Raw genomic sequence first — 21,476 nt, 5'->3', positions numbered from 1 at the left:
GAAGGCAGCAGTGGTGTAAAGTAACTATCTACTCAAGTAGGCTACTTTACTGGTGTAATTCCAAGCTCACAATGCTTCGCATCACGACGCATTGTGACTGAGCTTGTAGATCTGCTATTTTCGAATTATTTTTTAATCATTTGAAAACTTGTAAGGACAGTCTGTACAACGAGTACTTCTACTCTTGGTACTTTATGAGTAGCCTACATTTTGATGCCAATACTTTTGTACTTTTCACTCAAGTACATTTTGAATTCCGGACTTTTTACTTCAAGTAAATCCAGCAGATTTCAAAAAAAAAAGAAAAAAAAGAAATCCGCTCCATTCCCATTGAAATGCATTGGCAGAATCCGATACTTCTACTCAAGTAAAAACATTCGAGTACTTTTACCCAGCTCATTTCCGCAGTGCGGGTCACCACAGTGCTGTGTGGACGGAACGTCCGTTGCTGTAGCTTCTCTGCTCTCTCCACCGCCTGCTAGCTTTAGCTCCTCTCTCTATGTGTGTGTGCGGGTGTGTGTGACTGTGTGTGTGTTCAACATACAACAAGCTGTTCAATTATGAGCCTCCATCCGATCAGCCCCGCGATGATGATCGATACGTACAGATAACATGGTCTGATCGAAGCGCACCGCCTCCACAAGCCGCCCAGAACACAGCGCGTTTTCAACACGGTCACCTTTCTCCATCACACGCACTGGGGGCTCTAGAATAAGACACGCACAGGTACGGGATTACTTCTTCTCGTCTTTAGCTTAGCCCAGCGAGGCTAACGAGCTAACGAGCTATGTAGCCTAGCGCTGTGCTAACCGCCAGGCAGTGAGTGGTGTGAAGTAACTGCGAGTACATTTACTCAATTACTGTACTTATAAGTACAGTTTTGACTTTTGAGATATTTTATTTTACTGAAGTATTTCCAATTTTCAATACTTTTATACTTCTACTCCACTACATCTCTGAGGCAAATATTGTACTTTTTACTCCACTGTTAGCCTATATGAAAACGTTTAGTTACTTTGCAGGTTTTGATTATTATAATACATTACCCACTTTCAGCCCTACATATAGTTGGCCATTTGAAAATAGCAGATCTACAAGCTCGTAGATCTGCTATTTTCCAAGGATGTTTGTACACTTGAAAACTTGTGAAATGGGACATTCATTCTGCATAATCTATGAGTACTTTATACTTTTGGTACTTGATAAGTACATTTTTGACGCCAACACCTTTGTACTTTCAGTCAAGTACATTTATAATTCCTGAATGTTTCCTTGTAACAGAGTATATCTACGTTGCAACATTGATACTTTTACTGGAGTACAAAATGTGATTACTTTTCCCCACCATCACTGCTAACTGCTAGCTCGTTCACTGCTAAAGGCTTTTGGATGTAATGGTAGCTTTGGCTGGTGATCATCTGCACTTAGGACGTGTTTTCATACTGTCCCCGTGCTGCTCTTCAACTCTAGCTGGTTTACGTGTGTTGTATCTGTGTACTAACGGTGTAATAAGCGTTATTTGACAGTCAGTGTGAGACTGCTAGGCTAGCTAACACCCACACTGACCCTGCCTGCAGCAAGTGGATGGAACACTTTTAAACCTCCTCGCTTTGCCGGTGTTCTGACGGGCTCAAGCTAACGGCTAGCAGCAGCACACTGAATGACGGGAGCTATAGTTTAGTTTTCACTCTGGCTTCACTTCACTCTGTGATTTATCCTTGTTATATTATTTAAAAAGAATACTATTTCCGGCCAAACTGTCTTATTTCAGTAAAGTTGAGGCTTTCAGCTGGAAGCAGTTTTCACCTTGTTTTTAGTGTACTTATAGATTTTATACATAAGTGCGTTTTACGATGGCGTTGCATGCCCTCAAATAAACAGATGCACAAGCTACATTGTAGTACAAATTCATTCAGGAACATTGCCATTCAGAAGATTGACTTCAATTATTCTAAATGGAGGTGTCACCTAAACCTAACCTCAGTGGGGGTATTCCTGAATGGGGATGTTTCTAAATGGGGGTGTTTCTGAATGGAGGTCTGCCCCCTTATGGTTGTAGATTGACTGGAGCGGTGTGTGAAGTAACTAAGTACATTTTATTCAAGTACTGTACTTATAATAAGTAGGTCTACAATTTTGAGTTTGTTGATCTGCTATTTTCAAAAGATTTGAAAACTTGTGAAATGGCACATTCTGTGTTAGGACACAGTCACACCAAAGTATGGTTGCCAAACTATGGTGACCATTAGCCCAGGCCTAGAATGTCTGATATCATATTCCATACATGTTTCAAACAACAAACAACAATGGAATATCACAAACATGATGTGATATTCCATTTACACAGCCATAGATTGGTCCTATTGCGCGGCAATAAAGTGGTGCGCGCTACTTGTGTACTCACCCAATAATTAATTCCTCAGACTTGGAGACAGATATTGTCCTTATAGTTTCATATCCCTTTGAAAGTTCTGGCAGAAAACGTGTGTTTAGTCGGGCGAGGGGCCCGGAATGACTGCTGCACTGAATATATCAAAACTTCCTTTGGGAAGCACAAACATACAGGGCACACGCTTGGCAGGTGGTGTGATTAATTACCCCACGCCAATCGCAAAACATCTGTCTGTACATTGTACTTCCCAAACACACGCGTGTTCTCAAAGGACGTTTCCATATGTTCAGTCCAGCAGTCATTTCAGGTCCGTCACTGACAGTGGATGTCGTCCGTCTGGAGCTTAATGTAGAGAAGTGGAGATATTTGACTAAACACACTTTTTCTGCCAGAACTTTCAAAGGGATATGAAACTAGAGGACAATATCTGTCTCCAATTCTGAGGAATTCATTATTGGGTGAGTACACATGTAGTGCACACCACTTTATTGCCGTGCAGATTATCTGCTAAACGCGTCGCGGACCAATCTATGACTGTGTATATGAAATATCACGATCACGAATGTGTATATGGAATATCACAGACGTACCCTTAGGGTACGCGATTATTCCTACCGTAGGAGACAGTGTTACATAAATTAGAAGGCGCGGCTTGTGATTGGCTGGAGCGGAGGTCTGGAGCGCTCGGCTGTGGTCACTTGGACCGCGCGGGTGTGAATGTTGACCTCTATGCCCCCTAAACCTAACCCAAAAAGCTATGCCTAACTCTAACCCTAACCTTAACCTCAGTAAAACTATGCCTAACTCTAACCCTAACCTCAGTAAAACTATGCCTAACTCTAACCTTAACCTCAGTAAAACTATGCCTAAACCTAACCTCGGCGCGCGTGAACGGAAAAGAAGCGCTCCTTCAACCACCGTCTCCTACGTTTGGAATAATAGCTTAGGGTACGGTCACACTAATACCTATGAGAGTGGATTCCCTATTCCGCCAATGTATTTCAATGGGAATAGATCGGTTTCCTGCCAGTAGATGATTTAAGCTCCATTCTCATTGAAATGCATTGGCAGAATCGGGAATCCACTCTCATATATAGTTTGGTTGTGACCGTCAGGTCGCAGTTACTATCAAAACCTCCACTGGTTGTCTGTATGTCACGTCACGTCACGTCACGTCACGTCAAACTTTCCCCCTACTCATATCTCCGCCATCGTTGCCCCTATCCATGCCAAACTTTGCACACACACTCCCTGGCTGCCAAACCACAACCTCCACCCCTCATTTCTCACATGGCCCTCTTTTAGCGCCACCACGCCACCTGCCGCAGAATACTTAGACCCTCCATACCTAATCAAAAGGAACTGAGTTGCACTGCATTATGTGCGCTCTTTTTCTATTTACACCAAATATCTCACCAAAACATTAACCAAAAATAGCTGTGACGCGTTGTGATCTTGTAGACCAGCTATTTTAGGCGAATATTCAACACAGAATAGGTATGCTGTTGCTGTGGTTAAATGTCAAGCACAGTAGAAGGTTATTTTCAATCTGACCCTATATTTATTGGGTCCATATTCTGTCAAGTTTTCCTTGTGTTGTGACATACTGTAGGTGGGAATATCTACATATTATGCTGTATATTTACGTAACAGTAACTAGTAAGACGCCTCAGGGCGACATGCCAATTCTTGGCCATCTGGCCAGTGATGTATATCGGACCAGTTACCCATATATGGAGATCCATGTACTGTATATAATATATCCCTTTTATGCCCATTGCCCATACATGGAGATCCCTATCTGAACCAGCCGCATAGATATGGGCTGTCTTCCTCCATATATGGTCATTCCCAAGTCCTGTTCAGGGTTTCCTGCAGGAAAAAGTCTTGACCAGGGGGGGATCTCAAATTTTTTGATGATTAATTAATTAATTCGAGTAATTAATTCACTTAATTTTTTATATTAATTCTTATTTTTGCCCTATAAAAAACACATGAATGTGCCCATGATGACGGAAAACACAACTACATGCTATCATTCACATTTATTCAACATTGAATAGGCATTCAGGAGATACCAGCCCTTATGTTTTCTTCAAATGTAAACAAACATGGCTGCCATGTTTGAAAGATAGGGTTGGTATGGGGGTTAAACATGCAATTTCGCGATCGCGATCATGCCTAGTACATTGTTGGAGGTCCAAAAACTTTTTTTGAGATTTTTTTTTTTTTTTTTTTTTTAGTCCCTTGGGGGGGCGGGGGGGTTTTCAGGCCGGGCGGGGCGCCTGGCCTGTAAAGTGCTGCAGGAAACCCTGCTGTTAGATATGGGTTTAATATTGATGACATCAGGGATCTCCATATATGGGCATAAAGGGATTCTGTTAAAGTGGTTCCCATGACATCACAACATACAATATATGTTGTGCCCATACATGGAGATCCCTATCTGAACTAGTCACACAGATATGGGCCATGTCTTGGCCATCTGGCCAGTGATATATATATATATATATATATATATATATATATATATATATATAATATATATATATATATATATATATCACTGGCCAGATGGCCAAGTGATATATGAAGATCCCTGATGTCATCAATATATATACTGTATATATATACAGTATATATATTGATGACATCAGGGATCTTCATATATGGGCATAAAAGGGTTTCTAGGGAGTACCCATAAATGGACTTTTACATAGGTGATGTCACAGCGATGTGTCAAGGGAACCAATCCATAATGTATACACACACGGAGACAAGCTGTGACATTTCTCATGGTAAACTGCGACCTTTGGTCACAACAATAAATATGACCTAAATACGGTAATGTAATGTGCTGTAAAGTAACAATGCAAGGGGTGCCCTGGGGCAAAAAGGTTTGAGAACTCCTGCTGTGCTGTGGCGACGTCATAGTTTTATCCGTGGCGGTTTGCCCAGCCCATTGATGGTGTGTGTAGGGGGGGGAGGGGCGTAGTGGCAACTTAAGCCTGGCTGGTTGTTTATTCTAGACACCATGGTGACATAACCCACATGTACGATCTGCCTGCCTGGAGCAAATCTATAGCTGTGTGTGTGAGTCACACAGGGACGTGCTGGCCAGTGGGAAAAGCGGGACAACACATGGCCATGGTCTGGCCTACACAACCACTTATGAAACGGCAATAAAGAACACAGTTATACTATACCGCGCCTAATCACAATGATTTGTCATTGAAATAATGTATATCGTCGTTGTCGAGTGAAAACCTTGTATTAATATGTCCAACACCGTTTGTTTAGCATTTATCGTTTAAAAAATGATTTAAACGAATGAAAAAAGTCGATCTACAAGCACACAAAGCTTCGCACCGCGAGGAGTTGTGTTGCTTGTAGATCTGCTGTTTTCACTGCCTTGTATGATGAAGCAGGGCTTTACTTTGCTAAAGAACATACACATTTGAAACTTGGAGATACAAGGTTTACACCCGACAACGACGATATATTATATATTTGTGTGTGTGTGTGTGTGTGTGTGTGTGTGTGTGTGTGTGTGTGTGTGTGTGTGTGTGTGTGTGTGTGTGTGTGTGTGTGTGTGTGTGTGTGTGTGTGTGTGTGTGTGTGTGTGTGTGTGTGTGTGTGTGTGTGTGTGTGTGTGTGTGTGTGTGTGTGTGTGTGTGTGTGTGGGGAATCTAACCACTGTAGTAGTCCATGACCTCAATTGCTGATCCGGTTGCAGCAACGAGTTAGGTAACTGAAATGAAGCCAGGTAACAAAATGCTTTTATTTGCAAACCGCTTTGGTACAGTTAATTGAGTTTTCTTTTATAAGCATAGTATGTAACTTTGCCTCAGTGTTTACATAACACAAAATAAATGCATGTGTATCTTTTTACCAATCATACCCCTCTATACCAGCGGTTATCAGCCACTGTTGGAGTGGTGTGGTCAGTGGCGTCAGTTCAGAAAAAGCTAAGCTATGGCAACATGACTGGTGTCTTACACGCGCGCCTTCAAGACACCAGTCATGTTGCCATACCTTAGCAACAGGCATGATACATTTATTTTAAGAAGTACATTTTATTTTTTCCCCCCGTTTCTAATATGGTTTCTTGGGCTGGATATGGCAGCCTGGAACGGTTGTTCAAGTGCATTGCACCTGTGCAGCTGACCTGCGGAACCTGGGAATATACCATTTTGTCAAGATTGGGAGAAAAGCCTACAAGTGTGGAGAATATAATTATAATAGGCTACCTTGTTAACTCATACCCTGCCAAACCCGAGGAACCCGAGAATTTCGCGATGTCCCTCCCTGCCACGCCCGAGGAACCCGAGAATTTCCGCCATTTTGAAAAAAAAAAAAAAAAAATTCAAAAAACTTTTTTTTCAAAAAATGTTTTGGGACCCCAAAAACGTTAGTAGGCATGATAGCGATCGCGAAATTGCTTGTTTAACCCCCATACAACCCCCATACAACTCAGGTAGCAGACCTCCAAGCTCACAACAGTGTAAAACATAATGGCTGCTATCTCATGAATGCCTGAACGGATTTCCATTCGGATTTTTTTGTTTGAAAGCTGTGAGCAATGTGGACACACGTGGTGCATTATCTAGGCATGGGTGTGCATGATCCGTGCACTATGAATTACATGGAAGTCTATGGAGACGAATGGCAGTTAAAGAGTACGAAGGTATTGTTAAATGGCAGCATATGAGTTAAAGTGACCATTTTGTTAAATTTTGCATTTGTAGTTATTTTACTGTAATTTTACAACATAATACCAGCACAGATAGACAAAGAGACATTCATGGATTTATATTTAAAAGTAACTTTTATTTTCCCCCCTGGACCCAGGGTATGGCAGCTGCATACCCCTGCCATACCCAATTGACACCCCTGGTTGTGGTTCCTGCAGAAACGCACTGCCCTGTTGCTGCATTCTGTTTTAACAGGGATGTTTTTGGGCAATCAAAACAACCCAAGAAATACACCAAAAATACAGCGAGATGGCAATGTGTTTGTGCAGGTAAACAGAAAACACCACCACTCTACTCCAGTGGCTGATATCAGCGAATATATTGTGAAATTGTCCTCCGTCATATGCTGGGATCAATTCACTTTTGATCCACTTAAACCCTCTACAATTGGTAAAACATACCTGTAAACATAAATCGATTGTCTTTTTTCACTCTACCAAATCTCTTTGCCGGGGCAAACTACTGGTCCAGGCGCATACCACTTAGGTATTGCCACCGGTTCGATTCCCGATCCGGACGATCTTTGCCGCATGTCACTCCCCATCTCTTCCCCCATTTCCTGTCAGTCTACTGTCCTATCAATAAAGGCATAAAAGCCCCAAAACAAATCTTAAAAAAAAAGAAAAAAAATCTCTGTCAAAAAATAGCCCATCTTAGATAAAAGTGGTCAATAAAAGTGCAATTTTAAGAGTATCAGGCATATTTTGATTATCGCGATAATATCGTAAATTGCAATTATTTTGGCCACAATAATCGTGACATGACATTTTCATATTGTCCCATCCCTAGTATATAGGGAAATGATGGGTAAATACGTTGTAGTTAGTTAGTTTTGTTTTGTGAACACAGTGGTACCACAAAACTACACTCAAGGCCTTTAAAAAAAATCATGTTCTATTCCTCTCTCTGGGTTGTCAGCCACGTATTGTAGCATCAAGTAGGGATGGAACGACATGAACATTTCATATCACGATTACTGTGACAGAAGAAATCGCCATTTACGATATTATCGCGATAATTAAAATTCATTATCCTGGGGCAGAACATTTGCTAAAAAATAGCAGATGCAATGCGTTGTGAGCTATTGTTTGGCAAAGACATTTGATAGAGAGAGAAAAAGACTTTATCAAGTAGATATATTATTATTAGTACCTTTTACCAATAGAGGGTTTAAGTGGCACCGGATATGCAGCTCGGCAAATAAAAGGTGAACCGATCCCAGTGCATGACGGAGGACGATATCAGGATAAATTAAATCTCCACGATTAGTGTTTTTTATCACGATAAACGATAATATGGCTTATCGTCCCATCCCTAGCATCAAGCTGACTGACCTGTTGGTACACAAGTGGCCACTGTTTCGGCTTCTCCACCCCTGACCCAGTTTCTTAGACAGCAGTGACAGACAGACAGACAGACACACCCCTTTGTTCATTCATTGTTCTCTACTGCTTTCTGGCTGTGGCAAAAGTTCTTAAACCTTCCGTGCAAACAAACACTAATGCTTAGAGTTGTAAAATGCTCCTGTTACATTGTATGATTATTATTATTGCTTTGTAGTGGGGGTTTAACCAATCGATTTAGTTATAAAAAATAATGAATGCAATAATCGATACATGTCATTATCACAAAAAGTTTCCAAAGCATTCTAAAAAGAATTAATAGTGAAAAATAGCTGCATGAAGAAGTATAGAGTAATGCTCAATTGTTTAATTGATTAATTAATATTGTCTGTCGGGTGGGTACCATTTCAAATTAAAAGACGGCAACTTGGGGGCACGGTGGCGCAGTGGTTAGCGCTTCGCCTCACAGCTAGAAGGTCCTGGGTTTGATAACCGCTGGGGGACACTGTGGGCACTGGAGGCGTGTTCCTCCCTCTGCGCCATCAGCGCCCACACCCTAGGTGGGGTTGGCGATAGGGCCTTTCTGTGTGGAGTTTTGCATGTTCTCCCCGTGTCTCCTAGGGTTGATACCCTCACAAAAACATGCACGTAATCCTGGTCTCAATAATGCCTCCCCCTGGCCAGCCGGGGCGCCTGATGGAGGGGAAAGGAACTGGTTGGAATAACGTGTTCCTTCCACGCGCTACGTCCAAACCAGGGAAATCTCCACTGTCAGGTGAAAAGAAGCAACTTGGACTCCTCATGCATAGAAGGAAGCATGAGGTCAGTCCGTTGTCTCCCTAGGCGCGGCTGAGGGAGAGCAGAGCCCAGGATTACATAGGCAGTTGGCACTGGGTGAAAAAATGGGTTACAAAATTGTGGGATAAAAAAAAAAAAAGACGGCAACATAGCAGATCGACTAGCTCAAAGCACGTCGATTTGCGCTACGCTTAAAGCTTGTAGCTCTGCTTTTGATTTTGTGTGACTGTGTAGTATGATCAAGTTGGACGTTAATTTACGTGAGAAAAAACTGTTCAAATATGGAGATGGGACTAGGTTTCTGTCCGACATCATCGATAGATACAGAATATCATTTGTTTTGTTATAACAAAATTGTTAAGTTGTTAATTAATCAAGTTAATTACAGTTGTAATTTTGACTGAAATGTATTTTTCTCTTTCTCCTCCTAGAGGCCCCAAGTTCATCTGCTCAAGACAACAGAGCTATGATGAGCATTTGAAGACACCTTGATCACATGGTCAGTATGTATAGTATGTATGTCACTGCACATGATGGCCATAACACCCATTTAGGGCAGTGGTTCTCAACCTGCGAGTCGGGACCCCCAGGGGGGTCCCCAAATTATTTTGGGGGGTCCCCAGATGATTAACTTAACATGCAACGTTGTTTTCTCACTCAACAGTAAACAAACCAACATACAGTTTAAGTGTACAGAGAGGGTATTCATGGGTTGCATTTGTAGTCCTACACCAGCCATTTTGAGGACCAACACAGGTGTTTTGATTAACGTAGAACATTAGTTCTATCCCAATCAGACAAATTGAACACCTGTGTTGGTCCCCAATATGGCCGGTTTAGGACTACAAATGCAACCCATGAATCTGCACATTTCTAAAGTGACAATTAAGGGTACGACGAACGATAGTAGACCGAAAACCTTGCAGGCTTATACAGATGCTATATAGCTTGTTCTGTAGACTAATGCCAGGTCATTGTTGACCTGGGCATCCTATAATGTGTTTCAACGTACACATTTTTGATGTATTTTTTGTGTGGTTATTCTGCTGTTACTTAGACCAGTGTTTCTCAACCTTTTTTTCTGCATGGGCACACTTTTCATGTCCCAAGAATCCATGGGCACACCAACATAATACAAATGTGTACGTTTCTTCGCAAAGTAAAGCCCTGCTTTATCATCCAAGGCTGTCGCACAACAGTAGTGAAAACAGCCGATCTACAAGCACACAACGCCTCGCACTGCGAGGCGTTGTGTGCTTGTAGATCGGCTGTTTTCACTAGTTTAAATCATTTTTAAAATGATAAATACAATACTGGCTTTCAAGCAGTTTCAAGGGGCACACTTGACCCTTCTCAGGGGCACACCAAAGGTCCCCAGGCACAGTGGTTGAGAAACACTGACTTAGACTGACGAACATTTCCAAATGTCCCTAATTTAGACATGTAATTAAAATGTATACTGTATAAGCTCACAATATGACAAGGTGCGATTCTTTGAGTCGGTAGATCTGCAGAGGAGAACTAGAGAACTATATAGTAGTGCGTGTGTGGTGTCACTGGCGTGCATGTGGCTGTGTGTGTGTGTGTGTGGGGGGGGGGGGGGGGGGGGGCTTATGTCAAATGTAAGAACGGGGTCCTCCAAGGACAAAAGGGTTGGGAAACACTGCTGTTGTGAAAGTGCTAGATAGATCTGGGTCAAGCAAGGTGACGTCTCTCTCTCTCTCTCTCTCTCTCTCTCTCTCTCTCTCTCTCTCTCTCTCTCTCTCTCTCTCTGTGTCTCTCTCTCTCTGGTAGCGGTGTTATATCACCGTACTCCGTGTGTTACGTCTAGCCGCGTGCCCTGGTCTATTGACCACTAGCCAATCAGTCAGTGTAATGCGTTTAGTATCTGCGCAACAAATTAATGTACGGCATCTTCTCTCCCTCTCTGTCTGTCTGTCTGTCTGTCTGTCTGTCTTCTAGGCTCCTATCCTGCGCTGACCACATGGTTTGACCACCAGGAGGCGCTGACCACATGGTTTAAGCACCAGGAGTGAAAATGAGCATAAGCAGCGATGAGGTCAATTTCCTGGTGTACAGATACCTGCAAGAGTCAGGTAGGTTGTCTCTGTTGGGACGGGATGGGACCAGTGCTGTGTTCTACCTGTAACACACGTATACGTCTGCTGTTGGAAATAACAATATGAATGGCGTCTGCCCTCGTGAACCTTTCAAAGTAGCGTATATGATAGGCATTATGCACTGAGAGAGCTGTATAATAAAGAGCTGTATAATAAACTTGACCTTTCACTCTGTACTTAGTACAGAGTGAAAGGTCAAGTTTATAAAGTATTGACGGTTCAAGTGGTTAAATATCTGAAAACACAAATTGTCATGAATCCAAAATACACTGATGATTGTGCTGTCAAACAATGAGAATATATGGAATCTATGAACAGGTTGTGGGGGGTCCCTGCTTCATCTCTCTCTCAACTAAGGGGTCCTTGGCCTGAAAACCTTGAAGACCCCTGGATTATAGTATGCCCTCAAAAAAAGTCTAGAACACACCACTGGATAGGACCATATGAAAATGTAATGCCACGATTATTGTGACCCAAAGAAATTGGATTTGCGAAAGAATCAAAATATCCCCAACATCCGTTATTCTGGGGAAGAACATTGGCCAACAAATAGCAGATCTACAAGCTTGCGTTGCAAGATCAGCAATTTCTTTGGCAAAGAGCCTTGCTATAGAGATGGGGATCGGGACTCGAACCCACGACATGTTGTCGATTAGCAACATGTCTGGATAAGCAGCCTACTTGCCCAGGCCGCTATGCCAGTCGTCCTGCCATTGTAATTTCTATAATCTTTTGTGAAACAGATACATGTGAACTTAAAAGTCTAATACGTTAGTCCCATTGATTCGGAGCCGGAACACAGTTGATGCACTGAACATGCAGGTGTTATGCGGTCAGATAGGTGGATTTTGAAATGGGGCCCGGATAAATAAAAAGGTTGAGAATCCACTGGCCCTCCTAAAGAAAACAAATGTGTCCCTCCTCTCCAGGCTTCTCCCACTCAGCGTTCACCTTCGGCATAGAGAGCCACATCAGCCAGTCCAACATCAACGGAGCGCTGGTCCCCCCTGCTGCCCTCATCTCCATCATACAGAAGGGCCTTCAGTATGTGGAGGCTGAAGTCAGCATCAACGAGGTCAGTCACTGTCACTCTATTTTCTTCTAGTTTTTAAAAGAAAACTTTAGTTTTTTAGAACAACATTGTAATTAAAGATTATACAAGATGAGTGTTTAAATTATTTAATTTACTTCTTTCTATTGTTTTAGAGATTCGTATTTCAGTGGTTGGGGTCATGCGCACAAGTGGCTAAATTATGTCATTTTACACAGAATAAGCCCATTCCCAAGATACAACGCAACCTTTCATGGTTGGATGTGACTTATGGGGGCTAGAAGTGTTACTGTAAATAGCAATAAACTACTGGCTTATTGTGTCTAAAAAGACATTTAGCCACTTGTCCACATGCCCCTATGCGTAAGCATGCCCCACATTTTAGCTGGGTAAACGCCATAAAACGATAGAACGAAGCAACTGAAAACATTTGAACACTCACTTTTCCTTTTCTCTAATTACAATCTAAAATATGAACCCTTGTTGTAAAAAAAACAAAGTTGTCCTTTAGGTCTAGCTTTAGCTTTCGTCTAGTTTTCATTTGGTGACAAAATTGTCCATATATTTATTCGTAGTGTTAGCCTTTGTTTTGTTTAAGTGGGTGAAAAAGGTAAAGTTGACGGAACATCCTTCATCATAATTTTTAGTTTTCAAAATGAACACTGACACTCGTGTCGCATTAGTGACTTTAAAGGACCCCCAAAATGACTTTTTTTTCCTATTGATTACTCATGCCACAGAGACTTGAGTTCAGTAATACTTTTTTGTATCTTGTCAGATTCCTAAGACAAAAATTAGATTACAATAAATGTACCCCCATTGATTCCGGATGGGGACCCAAATGCATCCGAATCAATGGGGTCAAATTTAATATAATCACATTTTTGTCTTAGGAATGTACAAACACAAAGAAATATTATTGAACTCAAATCTCAATGTCGTGAGTAATCATTAGAAAAAAAGTCATTTTGGGGGTGAACTACTCCTTTAAGTAACCACTGTTTTCAGGAAGTACGGCTGCTATGATGCATCGTTGCAAGGCGTTGTGTGCTTGTAGACCAGCTGTTTTCACTAGTTTTGTTCGACATTCTTGTATGATGAAGCAGGGCTTTGCTTTACCAAAAGACGTACACATTTGAAACTTGGACATACAAGGTTTCTGCCCGACAGTGACGATATTTTAGTGATTATGTTGCGAGGAAAACATTGAGATAATAGCAATTTTGGTTAGAACTGACTGAAAATAACTTTGTACTTCAAGTTTAAAATGATTGATTGATTGATAAAGACTTTATTAGAAGTTTGCATTGAAAAAAGTACAGTTTCATGACAGTACAGTTCACTGGTACAAGGTCAACTAAAAGTAGATCCTAGAAAAGACTAAGCTACTTTCCATAGGAAACCATACTAAATATTTTTTCAAGTGTCCAAATAAATTCCAAATATTATCAAATGATCTCACGGCACCCCTAGACTGCCGTCGCGGCACCCCAGGGTGCCCTGTCACCCACTTTGAAAACCCCTGGCTTAAAGTCCCTATTGTGTGTCCCTACAGGACGGAACTCTGTTTGACGGGCGGCCCATCGAGTCGCTGTCCCTGATCGACGCGGTGATGCCGGACGTGGTGCAGACGCGGCAGCAGGCCTACAGGGACAAGCTGGCTCAGCAGCAGCAGAGGCAGCAGGAGGCGGCGGGCGCCAGCGGCAACGTAGCCCCGCCCCCCGGAGGAGGAGGAGCCAAGAATGGCGAAGGAGGAGGGGCCGCCAACGGCGAGGAGAACGGAGCCCACGCCTTAGCCAGTAAGACAGCCGGACGTTTTCTAACACCTTCATCATGTCAAGGAGGACCCAAAAATTTGTCGGGACAGAAACATCTCATATTTGTTTTACGTATTGTTGGAAAATCATCGTCTTACTTCATCATACTACAGCAGGGTTCCCCAATTAGTTTTCCCCAAGGGCCACAACATTGCAGGGGGCGACAGTGGCGTTCTGGCTACTCCAGCGACAGTTTTCGTCGTCGTTGGGTGAAAATCTTGTATGTCCAAAACCGTTCGTTTTGAAAATATCATTTTTAAACTAGTGAAAACAGCCGATCTACAAGCACACAACGCCTCGTGGTGCGAGGCATTCTGTGCTTGTAGATCTGCTGTTTTCACTACTGTTGTGCGACGGCCTTGTATGATTTGCGAAAGAACGTACAAATTTGGAGATATGAGATTTCCACCTGACAACGACGATATACTAGTGTTGTTGCTGCTCTTATACCACCATTATTACTGGGGTTGGTGTGGGCCAGACAGTAGCCGCCTGCGGGCCGCAAATGGCCCGCTGGCCGCCTATTGGGGAACCCTGTACTACAGCCTCAAACAAAAGCGTCAAAAGTAGCAGACAAGACGAGTTTCGAGCTTGTCGATCTGCTAATTTTGAATTTGAATGCTGAAAAGTAATATTTTTGTACATATGAGGTTTCCACCTGACACAGACGATACTTATTTGTAATATTTGTACATAGATTTAGATTTACTTGTTTTTCAAAAGATTTTAAAAACAGCAGATCTGCAATTTTAACATATAAATGGATATAGCGGTGAAAATGATTGTGATGCTATGGTAACTACTTTTAGCTGGGGACCACTGGGGCCCCCCCGGATCCCACTTTGAGAACTAATGCACTAAAGAATCCTTGAGTCAGCACTTAAGCAAAAACAGGGCTGTTTTTTTTTTGGAGGAGGAAGAAAAGATTGTGGAAAATGTTCTATCCAAGATCTTTCTTAGTAATCGGAAAAAGAGGGGATAGTTACTTGCGGCCCAAAATAATTGGTCAACGACCCAAACATGGGTCCCGAACCACTGTTTGGGGAACAGTGTATATCTTGTAGATCACACCGTGAAGTCTAAAATCGTCATATCCTTGGCTTAATTTATACTCCATTGCACGAGGTGTTGCTTGTAGATCTGTTCTTTTTTGGCAGGCGACAACGCTGTGCGTTAAGGCAGTGGTTCTCAACCTTTTCAGGCCGCGACCCCCAAAATAATCATATTTTAACTGGGGACCCCCCACACCCTGACAAGCACTAAAGCCCCTATCAGAGTCGATTGGTTGATCTAGACCAGTCAGTCACGGTGAATAGGACTCCACCGTGACGGACTATGATGGCCTCCACTTATTTTCTGACTTGAGGTGGAAAGCTTTACACCTAAAATTTGCGGTGGATAGCTCTTCACCTTGGACTCTGATAGGGGCTTAAGAGTCGAGGCATTACATTTTGTATAACACGGTTCTATTGAAAATAGCAGATGAAAATAGCAGATATCACAACGCCTCGCAACGCGAGGCGTTGTGAGCATGTAGATCGGCTAGTTTCACAATTTCTGTCTCTAATATTTGACAATTTGACCAATGTTTAATTTGTCAAATTTAAAAATCCTTAAATTGTAACTTTAGAAATGTGCAGATACCCTCTATAATTATAAAATAATTTGGGGGGGTCCCAACCCACAGGTTTAGAACCACTGCGTTAAGGAGTTGTAAATCAGGCTTAACCTAAGAAGTAGGAAAAGCAGAAGAAGAAGAAGAGATAATCATTACCACCTTGTTGTGTGTGCTGGCAGAAATGAAAACATTTCCAGAAAGGCCTGTGCTGTGTCATAGAAGATGATTTCTGGGAATGTGACATTACTGATGTCGGGTAGAAACCTTGTATCTTTGTGTTTCAATGTGGTATTAATTTCCCCGTATCTGTTGGGTGGAAACCTTGTATGTCCAAAACGGTTACTTTTCACGTTTCAAAAAAAAAAAAAAAAAAAGTAGTAGATCGACGAGCTCAAGAATCAAATTTAATCCTTTTAATACTTTTGTGTCATGCTATATATCAGGGGTTCCCAAACTTTTTTGTCTCGGGGCACCCCATGAATATTTTTTTAATCCGAGCCACCCCTACATTATAATTTTCACTCCCAGCACCTTATATTTATAGCATATCATCGTTGTCGGGTGGAAACCTTGTGTGTCCAAAACCGTTCGTTTTGTATTCATCATCTATGAAATGTACTAAACTAGTGAAAACAGATGATCTACAAGCACACAACGTTGTGTGCTTGTAGATCGGTTGTTTTCACTAGTTTTGTGCGACAGTCTTGTATGATGAAGCAGGGCTTTGCTTTACCAAAAGCAGGGCTTTGCTTTACGCATTTGAAACTTGGAGATACGAGATTTCTGCCCGACAGTGACGATATTTTAGTGATTATGTTGCGAAGAAAACGTTGACATAATAGCCATTTTGGTTAGAACTGACTGAAAATAACTTTGTACTTCAAGTTTAAAATGAGACTAAATATTTTTTCAAGTGTCCAAATAAATTCCAAATATTATCAAATTATCTCGCGGCACCCCTGGACTGCCGTCGCGGTGCACGCATCTGCTTGGGTGACGGCAGACTGCTGAGGGAACGCTGGCGTTTTGGCATGGGATCAACTTTGACCAAAAGAAATGCACAGACCTGGTTGGTTTAAGCTGGACAAAATGTGGCCAAGGTGTGGCCATATGTTCCCAAATATGGAGATGGCTGACGTCTGACATCATAGATTCATAGACACTACTTCATCGTACAAGCCTCAAAAATAGCCGATCTACAAGCTTAAGACATTACTAGAAAGTAGCCATTCAGACACGTTGTGAGCTTGTAGGTTTTTTTAAACATTTCGAAAATGTATTTGGTTAAAGTGTGTCAATGGTTTTTTATCAATATTGAATCGATAAGAGTTCAATCCAGAGCGACTAACTAAATAAAGAGCACATCCATTAGAACCCTTTTTCCCATTCTCCTGAACGAGAACAGTTTTGGACATGGTTTCCACCCGACATTACAACAATATTTGAATAGCTTGGGTAACAACAAAATTACAGAATAAAGCAAGGCCACCTTAGACCATGCATACTGAGTCAGATATCCTGTCAATATGCAGCCTTGCTGGGTAGGTGTTAGGGCATTCACCAAATATTCCAATATTAGAATATTCGAATATCAAAGTCACTATTTGACGTTGTTCACCGAAGCCGAATATTCGTTTTTTTTTTATTTTTTTTTATAGTTTTCTCTTTAAAAATGTATAGTTTATAAAGCTTGGCTAGATAGGAAGTCATAAAAATGAGCTGTCAATGCCCCTGGTGGATGAAATTGTTAATGCTCTATACCAGGGATTCTCTAAACCTTTTAGGCCGTGACCCCCAAAATAAACATATTTGGACTGGGGACCCCCTACCCTGACAAGCACTTGGAATTGTAGGTATTACATGTGACTCGGTTCCGCAGATAAATATTGTGAAAATAGCAGATCTACATGCTCACAATGCCTCGCAACGCGAGGCATTATGAGCATGTAGATCGAGCATGTAGATCGTGATACTAAAAATCACTATTCGTGAATGCCCTAGTAGGTGCCTGTGAGGCGTGCTGGTCCCCACAGAAACCTTGTGTTTGCTTGGCCAGGTCTGGACGTGTTAATGCTTTGTGCCTAATTGAATGTGTTTGTGGTAAACGCGGCAGCAGCCCTGCATGATCACGGCTCTGCTTTATTGAATCTCCTGTCTGGCTCCTGACACGGTTGCTAATGGCAACGCGGGTGGCATCGCTGTGACCCTGTTAACTGTGACTGGCACAACCTCTGGAGGTGACGGTGACATTTGCAGAGGGATGGCATTTCATTTCCTTAGAAGAACACAAGAGTCTCTGCCAGTGTTGAGTTTGACAGCACATTTTTGGTTTAGTTTAGTCATAGGATTTTGAGTTTGTCATATTTTAGTCACTTGAAATGTTTTGGTCTTAAATATCATAAGATGTTAGTCGACCAAAACTACCAGTTGATTTTGTTGACACAAATCATTGGTGGGGCCTTGATGGCGTCGTAATGGCTGATTTTACACTTGGCTGCATGCTGAAAATAGCCGATCTACAAGTTCACAACGTGTCGCAGCGTGACGTGTTGTCGGTTAGTCAGACAGATAGACAGACAGACAGACAGACAGACAGACAGACAGACAGACAGACAGACAGACAAGGGAAAAAGGAGAGTTGGGTCCAGCTTTGTCTCTTCCTCATGAATGGACAAATGTGATTCTTTCAACTGATAAGTGAAGAAACAGTTTGCTACGCCACACAATATTGTACCACTGCCAGGTTTAGGCACGCACGCACGCACGCACGCACGCACGCACGCACGCACGCACTGTTACACATGCTTGAGTGCCAGAACACACAGCTTGAGAGAAGTAATGAATAGAAACCCAGAATAGAAAGTGCTCCTCGGTTGATTTCACTGTTTGCAGGATGTAGATAATAGATATACCAGTCTTCTTCATCACCTGCGTACCCTGGACAGGTGCGTAGGAGAGGAAGTTGGCAGATTAAGGTTAGTTGACCGAAGCGTTCACATTTGGCCACTAGATGTCGATCTTTTGCCTTACAAGAATATATTTCGGGTAAAAGGTAACCACTTACAGAGGTAAACAAAGCAAGAATTCTGAGGGTTTGTGCAACATTGTAAAAATGAGGGAAAGGCATTAATTCCGCACATTAAAAAACCTCTGGGGTTGTAATATTATCTTTTTCTATTTCTTTCATAAATTTCAATTCAACCTTCATTTTATTCTCGGAAAACACACTGGCCAAAAACATATCATTTAGGGGGTTCTTTGCGACCAGAAAGTTTCAGAACTGCTGATTTAGTGGGCATTTTGTAGAATGGGCTTTGGGTCAGCATCAGAGAGAGAGAGACCCTGATTGCAACACGCCCTCCTCCCCTCTCCTCGAGGCAGCAGTGGCTCACGCATGGGTACCGGAATGTTCCCAGTTCGATCCCGGGCTCCCCCAGAGTTAGTGTCGTCGAAGTGTCCTTGAGCAAGACTCTGAACCCCTAATTGCTCCCGATGAGCAGGTTGGTGCCTCGTATTGGTTCCTCCGCCTTCGGTGTATGAATGTGTGTGTGAATGGGTGAATGTAATGCACAATCTCTGTAAAGCGCATTGGATAAAGGTGCTTTATAAATGCACCATTTCCTTTTTTTTCTTTTTTTTTAACCCTGCACCAGAAGGACGGTTGAACATTTACTGGGTCCAGGCATGTGCACACATAGACATCAAAGGGGGCTTGAGCCCTGCCCTTTTACCTGTCTGTAAAAAGTGCCCTCTCCAAACCATGAATGCAGTTTTCACTATGGTGAAAGACATGCAAATGCCCTCTTTCCATGCCATACCTGAAGGCAGCATTCAAGAGAATTGCCTTGTCCAAACTCTCCTGAACTTGAATGCAGCGTCTTATGTTTAAAGAATTGCCCTCTCTGGGTAGAAATCCATATCACGTCTCCAGTATTGCCTTTTTTTTTGCTTAGTTTAGTGTGTTATGAAGTACCGGAAATAGCAGACCTCCAAGGAGCTTGGAGATCTGCTATTTTCGGTATCTTCACCAAAAGGCCATTTTAGGAATGTCAGTCCCTGCCTCTCTAACATTCTCTGTATGTCGCTGACTGTGTCTGTGTTGCCCCTCCTCTTGCAGACCACCTCTCAGAGATGATGGAGGTGGACCAGGACGTGGAGATCCCCCAGAACAAGGCCATGGTGCTGCGGGGACACGAGTCTGAGGTCTTCATCTGTGCCTGGAACCCCGTCAACGACCTGCTCGCATCCGGGTCAGTCTAAAGATAAACCTCTCTCTCGCTCTCTGTGTGTGTGTCTGTCTGTCCTGTTCCTCTCTCTGTCTCTCTCGCCCTGGACACAGTCAGTCTGTGGTGATTTAAGTGCCATTCCCAACGGGCACGATAACTGTTAACCCTATTAGTGCCAGCTTCACCACTAGAGGGCGCCCAGTGGCCAAAGAATTCACCATAAAGATACACTGGTACATGCACAAGCCCTGCGCAGCCATGATGCCCATGAACACTTTCCTCTGTTCATTTACAGGAACAGGATGAAGTTACCAAGGCTACCAAGCATTTTAGAAGCCCTATTTTCGGCGATTTAGCCATGATTAAACCTTGCACACCTCATGGATATGCATGGAACAGAGAAAATGAGCTCTAAAGATCCTGGATTGCATTGGAGTGGATGGTAAATATCGGCGGCGCGACGCTCTCGCGGGCCGTGTAAACAGAATATAGTGGGGCTCAAAAAAAAGTAACTAATTAAAAAAAAAAAAAAAAATTAAAAAAAAAAAATTAAAAGCCGAACTAGTTCGGGATAGGCACTCAGGACGTTAATACGGCCCAAATTATCACGAACTAGTTCGGGATAGGCACTGTATGAGTTAAGATAAATATATTGTTCACCGTTGTATTTCTTTATTAAATCCGTGTGAAGTGAACACTAGTCAGCCACTTGACTATAGAACGATTTGTAAAACTACTTTTTTATAGTTCTAGTGATCAGTGTGAATGTCTTCTAAATCCTAATGGTTTTCTGAAAAGCCTAATGTTTCTTTATCGGTGGTGTTCACATTTTTTATGTCAATTCTAAGACCCTAGGATGTGTTTGACCACGGACCCCCATCTCAAAATATTTTGTTCCAGGCCCCCCCCCCAACCCATAGATTTGAGAGTTAAAAATCGCTTAAGATTTGCACACATTTTCATGTTTTTTTTCTCCATATCAAATAGCAGGTCTACAAGCTTATATCGGTGCCACGCTATGAGCTTGTAGATTTTCTATTTCTGAATAGCCAAAGTTGTGCACGGTTTAGCTGTGCCAGAGATTAGCTGTTCACGGACGGACAAACAGGGTGAAAAACATAGGCATTCATAAAATCCTAAGATGTTATACAAAATAATCATATTTTAACTGGGGACCGCCCCACCCTGATGAGCATTGAGCATTAAGAGTTGAGGAATTACATTTTCTATAACTATTATATACTATTGTGAAAATGGCAGATCTTGCGAGGCGTTGTGAGCATGTATTTGATAATTTGGCCAATGTTGAATTTGTCATTTTAGAGTTATTAAAAAGTCCTTAAATTGTCTCTTTTAG

At 42.3% G+C, this 21,476-nt stretch overlaps 1 protein-coding gene across 1 annotated transcript in view; it reads left to right on the top strand.

The window, feature by feature from the left end:
* The first annotated feature begins 545 nt into the window (after positions 1-545).
* The window catches only part of LOC308285484 (F-box-like/WD repeat-containing protein TBL1XR1), a 37,569-nt gene continuing 16,638 nt past the window's right edge, over positions 546-21,476 (top strand). The window contains exons 1-6 of the mRNA XM_080726252.1: positions 546-726; positions 9,719-9,786; positions 11,250-11,383; positions 12,337-12,482; positions 14,014-14,257; positions 20,011-20,143. Of these exons, the coding sequence (XP_080582378.1) occupies positions 11,326-11,383; positions 12,337-12,482; positions 14,014-14,257; positions 20,011-20,143 (581 nt within the window). The 5' untranslated portion in view covers positions 546-726; positions 9,719-9,786; positions 11,250-11,325. The remainder of the gene's footprint in view (positions 727-9,718; positions 9,787-11,249; positions 11,384-12,336; positions 12,483-14,013; positions 14,258-20,010; positions 20,144-21,476) is intronic.

This window comes from Nannobrachium achirus (assembly GCF_963921795.1).
Source record: "Nannobrachium achirus genome assembly, chromosome: 5".
NCBI classification, from domain to species: Eukaryota; Metazoa; Chordata; class Actinopteri; order Myctophiformes; family Myctophidae; genus Nannobrachium; species Nannobrachium achirus.
This window is presented reverse-complemented; position numbering and strand designations above follow the sequence as displayed.